The 17,110-nt window shown below is 44.1% G+C and overlaps 1 protein-coding gene across 1 annotated transcript; it reads left to right on the top strand.

Moving 5' to 3' along the window:
• The first annotated feature begins 15,038 nt into the window (after positions 1–15,038).
• On the top strand, positions 15,039–16,592 carry LOC148100819 (uncharacterized). Its single transcript, XM_087846795.1, has one exon. The coding sequence runs from the start codon at positions 15,039–15,041 to the stop codon at positions 16,590–16,592; it is 1,554 nt and encodes a 517-aa protein (XP_087702921.1).
• Positions 16,593–17,110: the final 518 nt, after the last annotated feature.

Genomic DNA, 17,110 nt, shown 5'->3' with positions numbered 1-17,110 from the left:
CATTTCTCAGGTTTCCCAATAGTGGGCAGTATTACCCCTTCAGTTTGTGGCTTCTTCTTTGGTTATTTGGTGTGCACTACACTGCCCCCTTTGGTGATGGGTTGTAAGCAGCAGGCAAAGTTCACGCAGGCAGTGGGAGAGAATGCATGGAGCAGAGAACAAGCTGCGAAACTTTAAGCCCAGTGTACATTGTTGGGGAGTTTGTTGAGCCATAATCTGTAAGTAAGCAATGTCTAACTTCATTTTCTGTAAGATTTGTTACTTTCATGTTACTTAAAAGGTTATTTGAACGTATAAGGAAAGATGTTTATGGTGAATGTAAAGCGTAAGGAAAGCTATGTTGCTAACTTCTGTTTTGTTTACAAAATATGTTGATGCTGATGCTTACGTATTATTTTACTGTATGTTCACAGTCTTACAATGGCTGTAGCTCAGGAGGTAGAGCAGGTCACCTACTGATCGGAAGGTCGGTGGTTCAATCCCAGGCTCCTCCAGTCTGCATGTCAAGTATCCTTGGGCAAGATACTAACCCCAACTTGCTCTCCGATGCATCCATTGGAGTATGAATGTGTATGAATGTCGTTAGAAAGCACTAAGTGTAGATAAAGTGCTTGCGAGAATGGGTATGATTGGGTGAGTGAGGCATGTTGTATAGAGCGCTTTGAGTACTCCGTGAGAGTAGAAAAGCGCTATATAAGAATCAGTCCATTACCATTTACAAATTAAAAGAGGAAAAAAATGGTCTTCAGTTAAAGACACAAAGACAAAACGATGTGTCCTGTCGTTCCTGGAACCATCTCCTCTTATGTTAAGCTCGCTGCATAGGGTGAATAGCCATACATTCACCTGAGGGCAGCAGAGTAAGAAGATTATCTACCTATCAAGCACCCAAGATGTCTCAGCCTGAAGCGTCACCGCCTCTCTCCCAGATGGTGGTCCGGTCAGAGTGCCACTCACGCTCTTTACGCTCTTCACGTCGTTCATCCACCAGTCAAGCTGCAGCCCGAGCCAGAGCAGAAGCAGAAGCCGCCCGCACTAGAGCACAGTACGCCAAACGCCAGATCGACATGGAGGTTGAGAAGGCACGCATCGAGGCAACACTAAACGCTCTAAAGAAGGAGGGTGAGGCTGAAGCAGCGCTCGCCGCAGCTCATGTCCTGGAAGCGGCAGCCGACGAGGAGCATGACGCCGTTGACCTCACAGAACAAGGAGTCTCCTCTAAGACACCTCCTTCCATCAGACGCGCTCAAGATTATGTGAACGCTCACTTCACTAACCGCAGCTTGGTAGTTAATGAAGACGGAAAGCCTGATACAGGACAACTGGTTGGTAATAACGACGCTCAGCATCTACGACAGAGTCAACCACCAGTTGCCTCCTCTCCAGGTGAACATCTCACTGATTTTGTAAATCAGAAGCAACCAAAGTCCCCTCCTATAAACAGAAAAACTGACATTTCAACCCAGCCTAAACCTTCATTGCCTCCACAGACTGAACTCTCAGATTTCACAGCCTATCTAGCACGCCGTGATCTGCTGACAGCGGGATTCAAGGTTTTTGACAACCGTCCTGAGTCTTACTTGTCCTGGAAGTCCATTTTCCGCAACGCCATAGAAGGCCTCAACCTCAAGTTCAGCGAAGAGCTTGACCTCCTCACCAAGTGGCTCAGCGGGGAGTCACTACAACATGCGCTGAGGATCAGAGCGGTCCATGTGAACAACCCACACGCAGGTCTTCAACGTTTGTGGCAACGTCTTGACAAAAGTTTTGGTTCTCCAGAGGTAGTCGAAGCGTCACTTTTCCAACGCTTACAGTCTTTTCCAAAAATATCTAATAAGGACACTCACTTATTGCAGGAGCTTGCAGATCTCCTGTTGGAGTTAGAGTATGCACAAAGTGAAAATTATCTACCCGGCCTTAGCTTTCTGGACACCCCAAGAGGGATAAACCCGATAGTGGAAAAGCTCCCCTACGGACTCCAGGAGTCCTGGGTGAAACAGGGTACAAAATACAAAAGGGACAACGGTGCAGTTTACCCACCTTTCTCATATTTTGTTCAGTTTATAAATGATTATGCAGAAATGAAAACAGATCCTAGCTTTATGTTACAAAGTTCAAACATAGTAGCTCCAAAACCTGATAAGCCATTGTTGAAACCAACTAAATACAGAGGTGCGGTTGCAGTGAACAGAACAGATATTAGTCAAACAAATGGCACAGCTCGAATGTCAGTTCTCAACCCAGACAGACAATGTCCTATTCACCACAAGCCTCATTCACTTGCCAAATGCAGGGGTTTTAGGTCAAAAACACTAGATGAAAGGAAAAGCATCCTCAAAGAACATGCTATTTGTTATAAGTGTTGTTCTTCCACAGGTCACCGAGCTAACGATTGCAAAGCCATTATCCAATGCTCGGAATGTAATAGTGACGCTCACGTGTCTGCCATGCATGCTGGCCCACCTCTGTGGGCAACCAAGGACTCTAACCTCCGGCCTCAAAGCCACGGCGGGGAGTCTGATCCTTCAAGCCCTGTAACCACAACTGCTTGCACAGAGGTGTGTGGCCCACGTCTTAAAGGCAAATCCTGCTCTAAGATTTGTTTAGTCGACGTGTATCCCCGCACAAATCCTGAAGAGAAAAAGAGGATGTACGCCATGTTGGATGATCAAAGCAACTCATCCTTAGCCAGGTCTGCTTTCTTCGACATGTTTATTGTGAAAGGCACTATGCTCCCATACACCATGAAAACATGTGCAGGTTTGTCAGAGGCTGGAGGACGCAGAGCAACTAATTTCGTTATTCAGGATGTAAATGGGGAAGTGTCCATGGTGCTGCCCACACTGACAGAATGTGATCACATTCCAGATAATAGAGATGAGATACCCACCAAGGAGGCTGTGTCAGCTCACCCTCATCTACACGCACTCGATCCCTCCTCTGGACCCAGCCGCGGACATTCTCCTCCTCTTGGGCCGGGACATCATCCAAGCTCACAAGGTTTGCAGTCAGGTAAATGGTCCAAACAGTGCACCTTATGCCCAATGCCTCGATCTGGGATGGGTGGTTGTAGGCGATGTCTGCCTCTCAGGTGCCCACAAACCCACAGTAAACTCTTTCAAGACAGACATTCTGAATAACGGGCGCCCTACCTCCCTTAGCCCCTGTGCAAGCAAAATCTATATAAAAGACAAATACACAGAAAGCTGTCCTAAATTCGAGAAGACACAAGCAGAAGTAGGCAGACACATTTTCCAGCAAACAGCAGATGATGACAAAACTGCTCTTTCAGTAGAAGATGCATTATTCCTGGAAATTATGCACAGAGACTTTACTAAAGATGAGGCGAACAATTGGGTAGCTCCACTCCCATTCCGCTCCCCCAGACAGCGTTTACCCAACAATAGGGACCAAGCCCTCAGTCGCTTAATGACGCTCCGCAAAACACTGAAAAAGAAACATGAAATGAAAGAACATTACTTTGAGTTTTTAGACAAAACTTTCAGTAAGGGCCACGCTGAACCAGCTCCAGCTTTAGCTCCAGAACAAGAATGCTGGTATCTCCCTAGTTTTGGCATTTATCACCCTCAGAAGCCAGGAAAAATTAGGGTGGTTTTTGATTCAAGTGTGCAATACAACAATGTTTCTCTCAATGATGTGCTACTAAAAGGGCCAGATCTCAATAATACTCTTGTGGGAGTTCTGATGCGTTTCAGGTCCGACCCATACGCAGTCATGGCCGACGTGGAGCAAATGTTTTACAATTTTGTTGTCAGAGAAGACCACCGCAACTACCTTCGCTTCTTGTGGTTCAAAAACCATGATCTGGATGGAGAAGTACAGGAATTCAGGATGAGAGTCCACGTGTTCGGGAACTGCCCCTCCCCATCAGTGGCCATTTATGGACTGAAACGAACAGCGATGGAGGGAGAAAAAGAACACGGCAATGATGTAAGAGAGTTCATTGAACGCCACTTTTATGTGGATGATGGACTAAAATCATTTCCTTCCACTGATGAGGCCATCAACATTCTCTGTGGGGCTCAGAAGATGCTGGCTCAGTGTAACATACGCCTGCATAAAATCTCATCCAACTGTCCTACCATCACAAATGCTTTTCCAAGTGAGGACCTTGCAGCTGACATGCAGGGCCTTGACCTTGGGCAGACACCCATGCAGCGAAGCTTGGGCTTGGGCTGGGACCTGTCTACAGACTTGTTCAGGTTCCAAACAACCGTCAATGAGAAGCCCTTTACCAAGCGTGGAGTATTGTCAGTCGTTAATAGTGTGTATGACCCACTCGGCTTTGCTGTCCCTGTCATTGTAGAGGGCAGGGTCATACTCAGAGACATTTCCACTGACATTTGTGAATGGGACACTGAACTCCCTAAAGACAAATTACAACAGTGGCAACAGTGGAAACACTCCCTCAAACATCTACAACAACTTGAGATTCCCAGAATGTTCACCTCAATACCACTCTCTGCAGCAGTAACTAAGGAAATCCATGTTTTCTGCGATGCCTCTACCAAGGCAGTGGCCGCTGTTGCCTACCTTAAACTCACAGACAGAGATGGTCATAATGAAGTGGGCTTCCTTCTCGGCAAGGCACGGCTTGCCCCAAGACCAGACATCACCATACCCAGACTTGAGCTCTGTGCAGCGGTCCTGGCTGTCGAGGTGGCAGAGTTAGTCGTGGACGAGCTGGACATCGCAGTTGATCAGGTGAGCTTCTATTCAGACTCCAAAGTAGTCCTCGGTTACATCTTCAACACAAAGAGGCGTTTTTACATCTATGTGCACAACAGAGTGGAACGCATCAGGCGATCCACACAAGCTCACCAGTGGCATTATGTGCCCACTCACTTAAATCCTGCTGATCATGCCACGCGCGCATTACCTGCTGAGCAGCTTTCTACCTCCACATGGCTCAGTGGACCTGCTTTTCTTACCAAGTCAGAAATAGGTCAATCTCAGGCAGAGTCGTTTAATCTTGTAGACCCAGAGACTGACAACGAACTGCGTCATGAGGTAACTACTTGTGTTACCACTCTTGCAAAGGATGTTCTCAGTAGTGCCAGATTCGAAAGGTTTTCTAGTTGGAATGTACTACTGAAGACTATATCTAAACTCCGACACATTGTTCAGTCCTTTAAGCAGAACATAGAAGGCACCTGTCAGGGCTGGCACAGCTGTAGTGAGCATTTAACCGAAAAGCAGCTCGATCAAGCTAAGATCATTATCATTCGCACTGTCCAAAGAGAAGTCTATGCAGAAGACATAAGACAGCTTGAAAAGAGTATGCCCCTCAAAAGTTCAAGCCCACTTAGCAAACTGAACCCATGTCTTGATACAAATGGAATCCTCAGAGTGGGTGGGAGACTAAGACGAGCACAGTTGACTTCGGATGAAACAAATCCTATCCTCATCCCTGCCAAACACCACCTTGCCCAGCTCATTATAAGACACTTCCATGTGAAAGTATGCCATCAGGGCAGACATTTTACTGAAGGGGCAGTCAGAGCTGCAGGCTTTTGGATTGTGGGAGGAAAAAGAGCAATAAGCAAAATGATATTCAGCTGCGTGACATGTCGAAAACTAAGAGGCAGACAGCAGGAACAGATTATGGCTGAGCTACCAGAGGATAGGCTGTCCACTGACCCTCCGTTCACACATGTAGGGCTTGATGTGTTCGGGCCCTGGTCTGTCACTGTCAGAAAAACGCGTGGTGGGCAAGCGGATGCAAAGCGATGGGCAGTCATATTTACGTGCATGAGTACACGGGCCATTCACATTGAAGTTATAGAATCAATGGACACGTCATCATTCATCAATGCCCTGCGTCGTTTTTTTGCCATCAGAGGTGCAGTCAAACTTCTTAGGTCCGATTGTGGGACAAATTTTGTGGGTGCCTGCAAAGAGCTGCAAATAGACAAACAGGGCTGCTACAACAGCAAACTAAACAGCTTTCTTGAAGACTCTGGCTGCAAATGGCTATTCAACCCCCCACATGCATCGCATATGGCTGGCTCCTGGGAGCGAATGATTGGGGTCACGCGCAAAATCCTTGATGCAATGCTCCTAGAACACAGGAATGCAAAGCTTACCCATGAAATACTAGTGACCTTAATGGCTGAAGTCACTGCAATAGTGAATGCTCGTCCGTTAACAGCAGTTTCTGCAGATCCAGATAACCCAGTCATCCTTACCCCAGCCATGCTGCTCACGCAAAAGGTTACGACCCCACCAATCCCACCAGGTCAGTTTGGAAACAGTGATCTGTTCAAAGCTCAATGGAGGCGCGTACAATACTTCGCTGATGTCTTCTGGAGACGATGGAAAAAAGAATACATCTCAGGACTTCAGGACCGCCGCAAATGGAAAACAGTAAAGCCTAACCTACAAACAGGAGATGTTGTTCTTTTAAGAGAGACACTCGAACATAGGAACAACTGGCCACTTGGACTTATCACCAAAACCTTTCCCAGTGAGGATGGGCTTGTAAGGAAGATAGAGGTGAGGATTTTCCGCAAGGGTGAACACAAGTGCTACATAAGGCCTATAAGTGAGGTTGTGCTATTGGTGTCTAAGGATTGTACTTAGAAGCAGAAAGTTTGTTTCCTTGTATGTCACTTGCCTTTTACATGTTAGTTGAGGGTGACATTCCATGGATGTCAGGCGGGGAGTATTCTGCCCCTCGGTTGTTACTTTGTTGGGTTTCTTTGGCTGGCGCATTTCTCAGGTTTCCCAATAGTGGGCAGTATTACCCCTTCAGTTTGTGGCTTCTTCTTTGGTTATTTGGTGTGCACTACACTGCCCCCGTGATGGGTTGTAAGCAGCAGGCAAAGTTCACGCAGGCAGTGGGAGAGAATGCATGGAGCAGAGAACAAGCTGCGAAACTTTAAGCCCAGTGTACATTGTTGGGGAGTTTGTTGAGCCATAATCTGTAAGTAAGCAATGTCTAACTTCATTTTCTGTAAGATTTGTTACTTTCATGTTACTTAAAAGGTTATTTGAACGTATAAGGAAAGATGTTTATGGTGAATGTAAAGCGTAAGGAAAGCTATGTTGCTAACTTCTGTTTTGTTTACAAAATATGTTGATACTGATGCTTACGTATTATTTTACTGTATGTTCACAGTCTTACAATGGCTGTAGCTCAGGAGGTAGAGCAGGTCACCTACTGATCGGAAGGTTGGTGGTTCAATCCCAGGCTCCTCCAGTCTGCATGTCAAGTATCCTTGGGCAAGATACTAACCCCAACTTGCTCTCCGATGCATCCATCGGAGTATGAATGTGTATGAATGTCGTTAGAAAGCACTAAGTGTAGATAAAGTGCTTGTGAGAATGGGTATGATTGGGTGAGTGAGGCATGTTGTATAGAGCGCTTTGAGTACTCCGTGAGAGTAGAAAAGCGCTATATAAGAATCAGTCCATTACCATTTACAAATTAAAAGAGGAAAAAAATGGTCTTCAGTTAAAGACACAAAGACAAAGCGATGTGTCCTGTCGTTCCTGGAACCATCTCCTCTTATGTTAAGCTCGCTGCATAGGGTGAATAGCCATACATTCACCTGAGGGCAGCAGAGGCACCCAGATACCGGTGCTAATCGATTCTGGGGCCACTGCTAACTGCTTAACTGAAGCTACCTACAACAAACTGACAACACGTCCTACGTTGACCTCTACAGACATCAAGATTTACCCATACCACTCATCTACGTCTCTCCCTGTGTGTGGTGCATTCAGGTGCAGTGTGGAAAAACAAGACAAAACAGTTAGGTGTTCCTTCTTCGTCATTAAAGGAGGAGGTTTCAATATTTTTGAGTTTTGAAACCTCAAAAGCCTTGGGACTCCTCCATATTGTCACTGCGGTCTCTTCTCAGTCTCAACGTTCTGTTGCAGACAAGCTAGTAGAACAACACCCGGAACTTTTCAAGGGAATTGGAAAACTCAGAGATTTTCAAGTGAAACTGCATATAAACACAGATGTAAAATCAACCTGTCAACCACACAGAAGTGTTCCTTTTCATTTACGTCAAAAAGTGGAGGACGAACTTCAGAAATTAGAAGCTGATGACATTATTGAAAAGGTTTACGGGACCAACACCGTGGGTTTCACCCTTTGTAACACTTCAAAACTAAAGGATCCGGACGACGTACGGATATGTGTGGACATGAGAGAAGCAAACACTGCAATCGAACGAGAACGACACGTCACGCCCACGATTGATGATGTAATCCATGAGCTGAATGGATCTACGGTGTTCTCAAAACTTGATCTCAGGGCAGGATACCACCAATTTGAATTACACCCTGACAGCCGCTACATTACGACGTTCACTACTCATCTGGGACTTCGGCGCTATAAAAGACTGAGCTTTGGAGTCTCTTCTGCAGCTGAAGTGTTCCAAAATGCTATTTATCAGATGCTGCAAGGACTGAACGGAGTCAAAAATCTCAGTGATGACATTATAGTCTTTGGCAGGGACCAGGCTGATCATGACAGCAGTCTTACAGCTCTCTTTAAGTGACTATCAGAGTCAGGTCTTACTCTGAATCGAGAGAAGTGTGAATTTAATAAAACAAAACCTGAGTTTTTTGGTTTCATCTTCTCTGCAGGTGGCGTTTCAGCAGATCCTAAAAAGGTTGTAGCAGTTCAACACGCTCCCAACCCAAAAACACCTGCTGACATCAAAAGTCTCCTTGGCATGGCCAATTACTGCTCAAGGTTCATCAGAGACTTCTCATCGAACTGCGCAGCCCACTGCGCAGGCTCACACACACAAGGCCACCCCTTGGACATGGGGTGAAGACCAAGAAACTGCGTTGCAGGCACTCAAGGTCAGTCTCACAAGCGACACGACGATGTCCTACTTCTATCCCAGCAGACAGACTGAACTGATTGTTGATGCTAGTCCAGTAGGACTGGGCGCCATCCTCTGTCAAAAAGATGAAAAGGGGATGAAGCACATTATTGCATATGCAAGCAGAGCACTGAGTGATGTGGAAACGAGATCAAATCAAATCAATTTATTTATATAGCACTTTTCACAGGATAAAAACCACAAAGTGCTTCACAGTAATATAAAACAGAAATACATAAAATACATTAATAATAAAACACAGCACAAATCTAATTAAAAGCCAATCTAAATAAATGAGTCTTAAGTTGCTTTTTAAAAGAATAAATACAATCAAGGCAACGTAATGATGTAGGGAGAGCATTCCACAACCTGGGGGCCACCGCTCTAAAAGATCTCTCTCCTCTGGTCTTAAAACGAGTTCGTGGGACTACCAACAGCCTTTGATTAGAAGATCTCAGGCTGTGAGAGGGAGCGTTTGGTTCTAAAAGATCAGAAATGTAAGAAGGGGCATCACAATTCAAAGCTTTAAAAGTCAGTACCAAGATTTTAAAATGAATTCTGAAATGTACTGGAAGCCAGTGTAATGAACGTAACACTGGTGTAATGTGCTCTCTTTTTCGTGTCTTAGTTAAAAGCCTTGCAGCAGCATTCTGGACTGACTGGAGGAGGTCAAGATTCCTTTTGCTCAAACAAAGAAAAAGGCTGTTACAATAATCTAAGCGAGAAGAAATAAAAGCATGAATAACCATTTCTAACTCAGTCTTAGACAGCAAAGTTTGCAGTTTGGAGATGTTTCTTAGCTGAAAAAGGCAGTTCCTAATTAACTGGCGAGAGTGTTGTTCTAGGGACATGGCAGAATCAAACATCACACCAAGGTACCCGAGGCTCAGGTGAACCGATGAGCCAAGAGAACCAAGATGCTGTTTGATTAGAGATATCTGGTTGTCAGGGGCAATAATTAATGTTTCTGACTTCTCAGAGTTCAACTGTAAGTAGTTGTCACCAAGCCACTGTTCAATGGAAGCTAAACATTTAATTAAAGAGGACAGTTTATGGACTTCCATCGGCTTAAAAGAACAATAGAGCTGAATATCATCAGCATAGAAGTGATAAGACACCTCAGGGAACTGCCTAATTATAAGTCCTAGAGGTAACATGTACAAAAGAAAATGAATAGGACCCAGAACTGAACCCTGCGGTACCCCCACATCTCAGATCTTTAGAATGTGACATAAACCGATTTGCAAAAACACTAAAAGATCTGTTGGAGAGGTACGACTGAAACCACTTCAAAGCCAGACCAGACACACCAACTACGTCCCGGAGCCTGTTAATCAGGATGGTATGATCAATGGTGTCAAAGGCAGATGTCAAGTCCAACAAAACCATGACTGAGGATGCTCCGGAGTCAGCTGACATCATAATGTCACTAGAGACTTTAAGTAATGCGGTTTCTGTTGAGTGACTTTTACGGAAACCTGACTGAAATTTGTCATGAATTTCATGTTTTTCTAAAAAAGTGGTAAGTTGATCTGCAACTACTTTTTCCAGAATTTTCGATAATAATGGAAGCTTAGAGATAGGCCTATAATTCTTAAGCTGAGTTGGATCCAAACTGCTCTTTTTTAATATTGGCTCAACAACAGCATGTTTACAGAATGTAGGGACCACACCTGTTAAAAGAGAGGCATTGCATATCTCTACAATAGAGGGGCCAATGACAGAGAGAGCATTTTTAAGCAGCCCAGCAGGTAGAATGTCATTTGCACAAGTGGTAATTTTCATTTTATCCAGCAGGAGTGAAAGGTCATGTATGGTCATTGGGTTAAACACTGACAGTAAATGAGGGGGAGGTGATCTAGAGACACAAACAGATGGTATTGAAGAACCAATGCTCATACGGACATGATCAACTTTATCCACAAAGAAATTCAGAAACTCATCACTCTCAGATATAGATGTCACAGGTACTCGGTGGACCACGGGGGAAACAATAGAGTTTATGGAGTCAAACAGTACCTTGGAATTTCTCTTGCTTGATGATATTAACTGAGAAAAATATGCTGATCTGGCTGTTTTTATGGTTTCATGTAAGGAAACCCAAAGTTCCCTAAGGTGAAGCCTGTGAACTTCGAGTTTGGTTGATTTCCAAAGACGTTCTACTTTTCTACAGATTCTTTTGACCTTCCTTACATCATTATTTATCCATGGATGAGCTCTTTTTGGGGCAGCAATGACAGATTTCATAGGTGCCACTGAATTTAAAATCTCCAAGCAGTGATTATTAAAGCACTGTGTAGCAACATCAGCATCAGTGCAGCCACTAATCACATGAGGGTCCAACATATTAGAAAACTTCAAAGCAACATCCTGATTTATGAACCGCTTATGGAACATGAGATTAGAAGGTGGTGCGTACAGTGGGAAGCTAAGACTAAAAGAAACACAGGAATGGTCACTCCCTTATACGTCTTTAACACAGACATTAGTTATGTCTAAGCCAAGAGAAAACACAAGGTCCAAGGTGTGGCCTTTAACATGGGTGGGCCCAGAGACATGCTGAATAAAACTAAAAGAGTCTTTAATAGATAAAAAGTCAGAGGCCATGTTACAGCTAAGATCATCCACGTGGAGGTTGAAATCCCCAATCATTAAGACTTTCTCCAGTTTAATAATGGAAGATAAAAAGTCCGTAAAATCTTTAATAAAAACACCAGCGGGGCCGGGGAGGGCGGTAAATTAAAACACAATAAAATATATCTGAAGAACCAACCTTAAGAAGTTGTGACTCAAAGGAAGGGAAAACTCAGAGTCCACAGTCCTGCAAGCGAAATTGTCTCGGTGAATAGTGACCAGACCACCACCACGACGGTCCAAACGCGGAGTCCCGATGAAGCGACAGCCGCCCGGGCAGAGCTCATTAAGGTGGATAAATTCATTCTCCCGCTGCCAAGATTCCATGAGAAACATGAAGTCCAGACTATTACTGCTAAAAAAGTCATTCAGTACAAATGATTTGTTGGCTATGGAGCGAGCGTTCAGGAGAGCGATCTGAAGCGGAGGTGACAGGCTGACGTCATCAACAGCTGATTGACGGGGAATTGACAGCAGACACCTGGAATGAGGACGTAGTCTCCCGGTACCTCTAGCTGTGGAATTGTGGTCTTGTAGAATGATAGGCCAAAGTGAAAACATCCCGCATCTCCAGACAAGACGCCGATCCAGGTAATCGTTCTGTTCGCCCGTGATGAAAGGCTGGGTAGGTGGTAACCGATCGGCCTTATCCGCGTGCTGGAGGGGAACTGGTACCAAATACCGGAGACGTTCTCTACCATGGAGCGGAAGAAATCCCCTCTGTCGGGCGCGTTTCCTTTTAGCCTGTACACCAGACCTACAGCCCCTTCTAGACGACCTCCTTAACCTTGTTTTTGCTCCTGGGTTATTGTTTGGAGCTAAGAACAGGTACTGGTAGTCGGGAGAGGGAGGAGGGCAGACAAACGGCGGAGGGAAAGCCTGGTGGTAGCTCTGCCAGCTGTCAAAATTTTTTTCCATACATATTTTGATACTCAACAATGTATGTGAACTGTAGATCAGAGTAGCAATTAGACCTTCATGATATATCACAGATGAGATGACAAGATAAAAAACAATATACTGAAGCAGTTGACAAAAACACGGAGCAGCAACAGCGGCCAAGCCAAACACAGGCGCCATGTTTCAAGCCCCTCGATAGCTCTGTTGAGATACTCGCAGACTGAGAAAGAAGCACTCGCCATTGTGTGGAGTTGCGAACATTTCCATTTGTATGTTTATGGACATCCATTCACACTGGTGACCGATCACAAGGCACTCAAAATCATCTGGAATAACCCAAGATCAAAACCACCTGCCAGAATAGAAAGATGGGGACTGAGACTTCAGCCATATAACTTCAGAGTGGAATACAGAAAAGGTGCTGATAATCCAGCTGACTTTATGTCACGTCATCCAGTGCCAACACAGGAGAATGAAAGTGCTCGTGCATGTAAGGTTGCAGAAGAGTATGTCAATTTCTTCTCTTATCACTCTACCCCAAAAGCCATGACACTTCACGAGATAAAAACAGAGACTCTGAAAGACCAGGTTCTGCAGAAAGTCATCGGTCACATCAGGAACAACACGTGGCATCTAACAGATAAATCCCAGCATGCTGACATTTTGAAATCATTCAAACATGTTCAAAGTGAACTAACAGTAGCTGACTCATCTGACTTCATACTCAGAGGCACGAGGATAGTTATTCCAACTGTCCTACAAGAAAGAGCAATACAACTGGCACACGAAGGGCACCAGGGTATCGTCAAGACCAAAGCGCTGCCACGTACCAAAGTATGGTTCCCAGAGATCGATCGGAAAGCAGAATCTGCAGTTCAAAACTGTCTGCCATGCCAAGCTAGCACACCTGTCACACACACTGACCCTCTGCAGATGTCACCATTACCCGAAACGCCCTGGCACAGTGTCAGTGCAGACTTTTATGGACCGCTCCCTACGGGGGAATACCTGCTCGTTATCACAGACGAGTATTCTCGCTATCCAGTCGTTGAAAGTGTATGCTCAACATCAGCATCTTCTGTTATCCCAGTCATTGACAAAGTGTTCTCCATGTTTGGAATCCCAAGGACAGTAAAAACTGACAATGGTCCTCCTTTTAACAGTGAGGCTTTCTCACAGTTTGCAGACTACCTAGGATTTCATCATCGCAAAATCACACCTTGTTGGCCTCAGGCGAATGCCATTGCTGAGAGATTTATGAGAACCCTATGCAAAGCACTGAGAGTTGTCGAGATGCAGGGCACACCATGGAGACAGCAACTAAACATCTTTCTTCGTGAGTACAGATCTACACCTCATTGCACAACAGCGAGCTCACCAGCTGAAATACTGTTTCAACACCAGCTATACACCAAGCTCCCTTTCGTTAACACCACTCCACGGAAGTGTTCAGATGCTGAAGTGAGAGCAAGGGATGATAGTGCAAAGATCAAGATGAAGGTGATCGCAGATGCAACTCGTCGCGCCAGACCACACTCACTAAGTCTGGGTGACACAGTGCTACATCGCCAACCCAAGCACAACAAATTATCCACACCATACAATGCAAAACCCTATAAAGTGACTAAAGTTAAGGGTTCTGAAATTACAGCTACAAGGGATGGACACTCAATTGTCAGGAATACCTCATTCTTCAAGAAAATCAGACATGGACTTGAAGATGCCCCACCTGGACGGCATGTCGACCCCGCCTTAACAGACAAGCCCAGATACCCAGTCAGATCAAACAGACGCGTACCTATGCATCTGTCTGATTACATCAGATCTAAGACTTGAATATCTGAGTGACCCGTTAAAGGTTACGCTGCGTGTAACATGTTTGTTGTTCCTGAATCTAACACTGTAACCAGTATTCTAGTGTTGAATGTTGATAGTGATTAGTCAGAGATCTGCGCAAATGCAGTGCTGTTTAAGTGATGTTTAGGTGTGGAGAAACTCAAGTAATAAGAACGTTCAGTAATTTTATTAGGTGTTGTTATCATAGGTTCAGATTAATAATTCACCTCACTGAGTACCCAAGTTTGTTAAAGAAAAAAAAAGGAGGTGATTGTGATGTTTACAGAACTTTTATTTTGAAAGGTCGAATGTAAGGCAGAAGGAGGATATAGAAAAAGGAGACAACAGAAAACGGTAGATGAACAAGTTAGCGCTGCAGACTGTGTTGCCGCTGCAAGCCTGAGAATTAAAGAATGGAACTGAGAAAGACTGAAGGTGTCATCATTAATGTTTGTGGCATGCAAACATAACAGTACCGCTGAAAGCGGCCGTCATCCAGGCGCAGCTCCTGGAGCAAATGGTGAAAACTCCAAAAAAACTTTAAAAAAAAAACAAAAAAACCAAAAAAAACACATCCCCATTTTAAAATGTCATGTGACAATCTGATTGGCTTACGGAATGATGATGTCACAAGATGTGACATCATTAATACCTTTGATCCTTTGAAGTTCTGGAGTCTATAAATAGGGACCAGAAGCAGCAATTTTAAAACAGTTTGTTCGCAGACTTCAAACGTTCGACACGAGATACATTTGCAAATATTTCTAAGCCTTTTCAGAGTCACTGTGCACAGGCTCCAACATGGGACGAAAACGCCGACAAAGAAAAATAAATAATGCTGCCTCTCCTTCGTGGTCTGGCCAGCCAATCTCTTCAGGAGAAATAACCATGGATGTTGTCTTATCAATCCAAAGGGCATTACAGGAAAGTCAGAAGGAAAACTCTGACCTCCATGACAAAGTTAAACAAATTGAAGAAGAGAAGCTTCAACTAGAGGAGAAGTGCAGACAATTGGAAGCACGAAATAAAGACCTGGAAGGAAAACAGCAACGGCAGCCTGATATAAAAATTATCAATGAGGGAATGAAGTTTGGTCAAGGACGAAAGAATTTTTTTTCCCGTATTTTTTCATCGGGAACACAGAGTGCTGAATTAAAAGAAACATCTGCCCAGCTTCAAGGAAAGAAAGCCACTATTGAGGAGATACAGATACTTCAAGGAAAGCTCGATGAAGCTGAGAAAACAATTGAAAAAATCCGCCAACAGAAGACTGAACAGGAAATACAAATGGAGCACAAACTGAAAGAGCTTCTTGAAGAAAAAAAGCAACAGGAGGAAGAAAAACGTATTATCCAGGACTTTGAGAGAAGGAATCTAGAACTGCGAGAATTTTGTAATGAAATGAAGGAAAAAACATCTGAACTGGAAAGAAAAAAGACAATACGATTGCAGCGCAAACTCAAAGACATGAGGGAAATGTGCGTAGATCTGGCAGTCAAGTTTGGTGAAACAGAGTTCAAAAATATAGAACTTCTTGAAGAAAAAGAGAAACAGGAAGAAGAAAAACGTATTCTCCAGGATTTTGAGAGAAGGAATCTAGAACTGCGAGAATTTTGTAATGAAATGAGGGACAAAACACCTGAACTGGAAAGAGAAAAAGAAATACCAATGGAGGACAAACTCAAAGCCATGAGGGAAATGTACGTAGAGCTGAAAGTCAGGTTTGATGAAACAGAGTGCAAAAATAAAGAGCTTCTTGAAGAAAAAGAGAAACAGGAAGAAGAAAAACGTATTCTCCAGGACTTTGAGAGAAGGAATCTAGAACTGCGAGAATTTTATAATGAAATGAGGGAAAAAACACCTGACCTGGAAAGAGAAAAGGAAATACTGGAAAGACAATGTTCAGAGATGCAGTGTACGATGGATGGAATGAGGAAAAAACACTCAGAGCTCATGAATGAGATGTTGTTGAGGGTCAGTGACTTGAAGAGCCAAATAAGTGAAATGCAGGCACAAAAGCAACAACAAGAGAAAAAATATGAATACCTGCTGCTTATGCATCAAGTATTCAAGAGAAAAATTGACCTGATAGAAGAGATGTACAAGAAAAAACAAGAGAGAAATACAGACATGTGCAAGGCAAATGGAATGGAGGAGGCAACGTACAAAGACCCGAAAGAAAAGCCTAGAAAAGAACAAGCAGGATTAAAAGAAATGGAGCAAAGATGCAAGCAACTCGAGGAGCAAAATGCAGAAACAAACGATCAGTTGAGAACCCTTATCCTGGAGAAAAAAGCGCTCATGGAAAAATACCTGGAAATGAAGAAAAGAGGCGTCTGCTGGTTATTCAGATGATTTAGCCTCGTCCTTCTCCACCTGTGATCCATCTTAATTTTCACCTCTCCTGTCCCCCCTCTCCCTTTCTCTCCTAACACATATTCCCTACCTTCTTAATCTTTTTTCTTTTTTTCACCCTCACCCCCTTCCCCCCTACCCCCCCAACCAGTCCCAGCAGTTGACTGCCCCCTCCTGAGCCTGGTTCTGCTGGAGGCTTCTGCCCGTTAAAAGGCAGTTTTTCCTCCCCACTGTCGCCTAGTGCTTGCTTAGAGGGGATTGTTGGGGTTTTCTCTCCTCCTCCTCCCTTCCCCCCCCTTACCCCTCCCCCCCCCTACCCCTCCCCCCCCCTTCATTTATTTATTTGATTGTTTAAGTTTCCTTTTATGTTGTTTCTGTAGTTACTTGTTTTACTTTTTTCAACTTATGTAACAAAATAATAAACCAATTGAATTTATCCTTTGAGTATTTTTCATCTAATCTTTACAGAATTAAGCTCTGTCTTTTATTTGCTTGTTAAAACTCCATAAATGGTGAAG

This window comes from Neolamprologus brichardi, chromosome 10 (genome assembly GCF_056152115.1).
Source record: "Neolamprologus brichardi isolate AB-2024 chromosome 10, ASM5615211v1, whole genome shotgun sequence".
Taxonomy (NCBI): domain Eukaryota; kingdom Metazoa; phylum Chordata; class Actinopteri; order Cichliformes; family Cichlidae; genus Neolamprologus; species Neolamprologus brichardi.
This window is presented reverse-complemented; position numbering and strand designations above follow the sequence as displayed.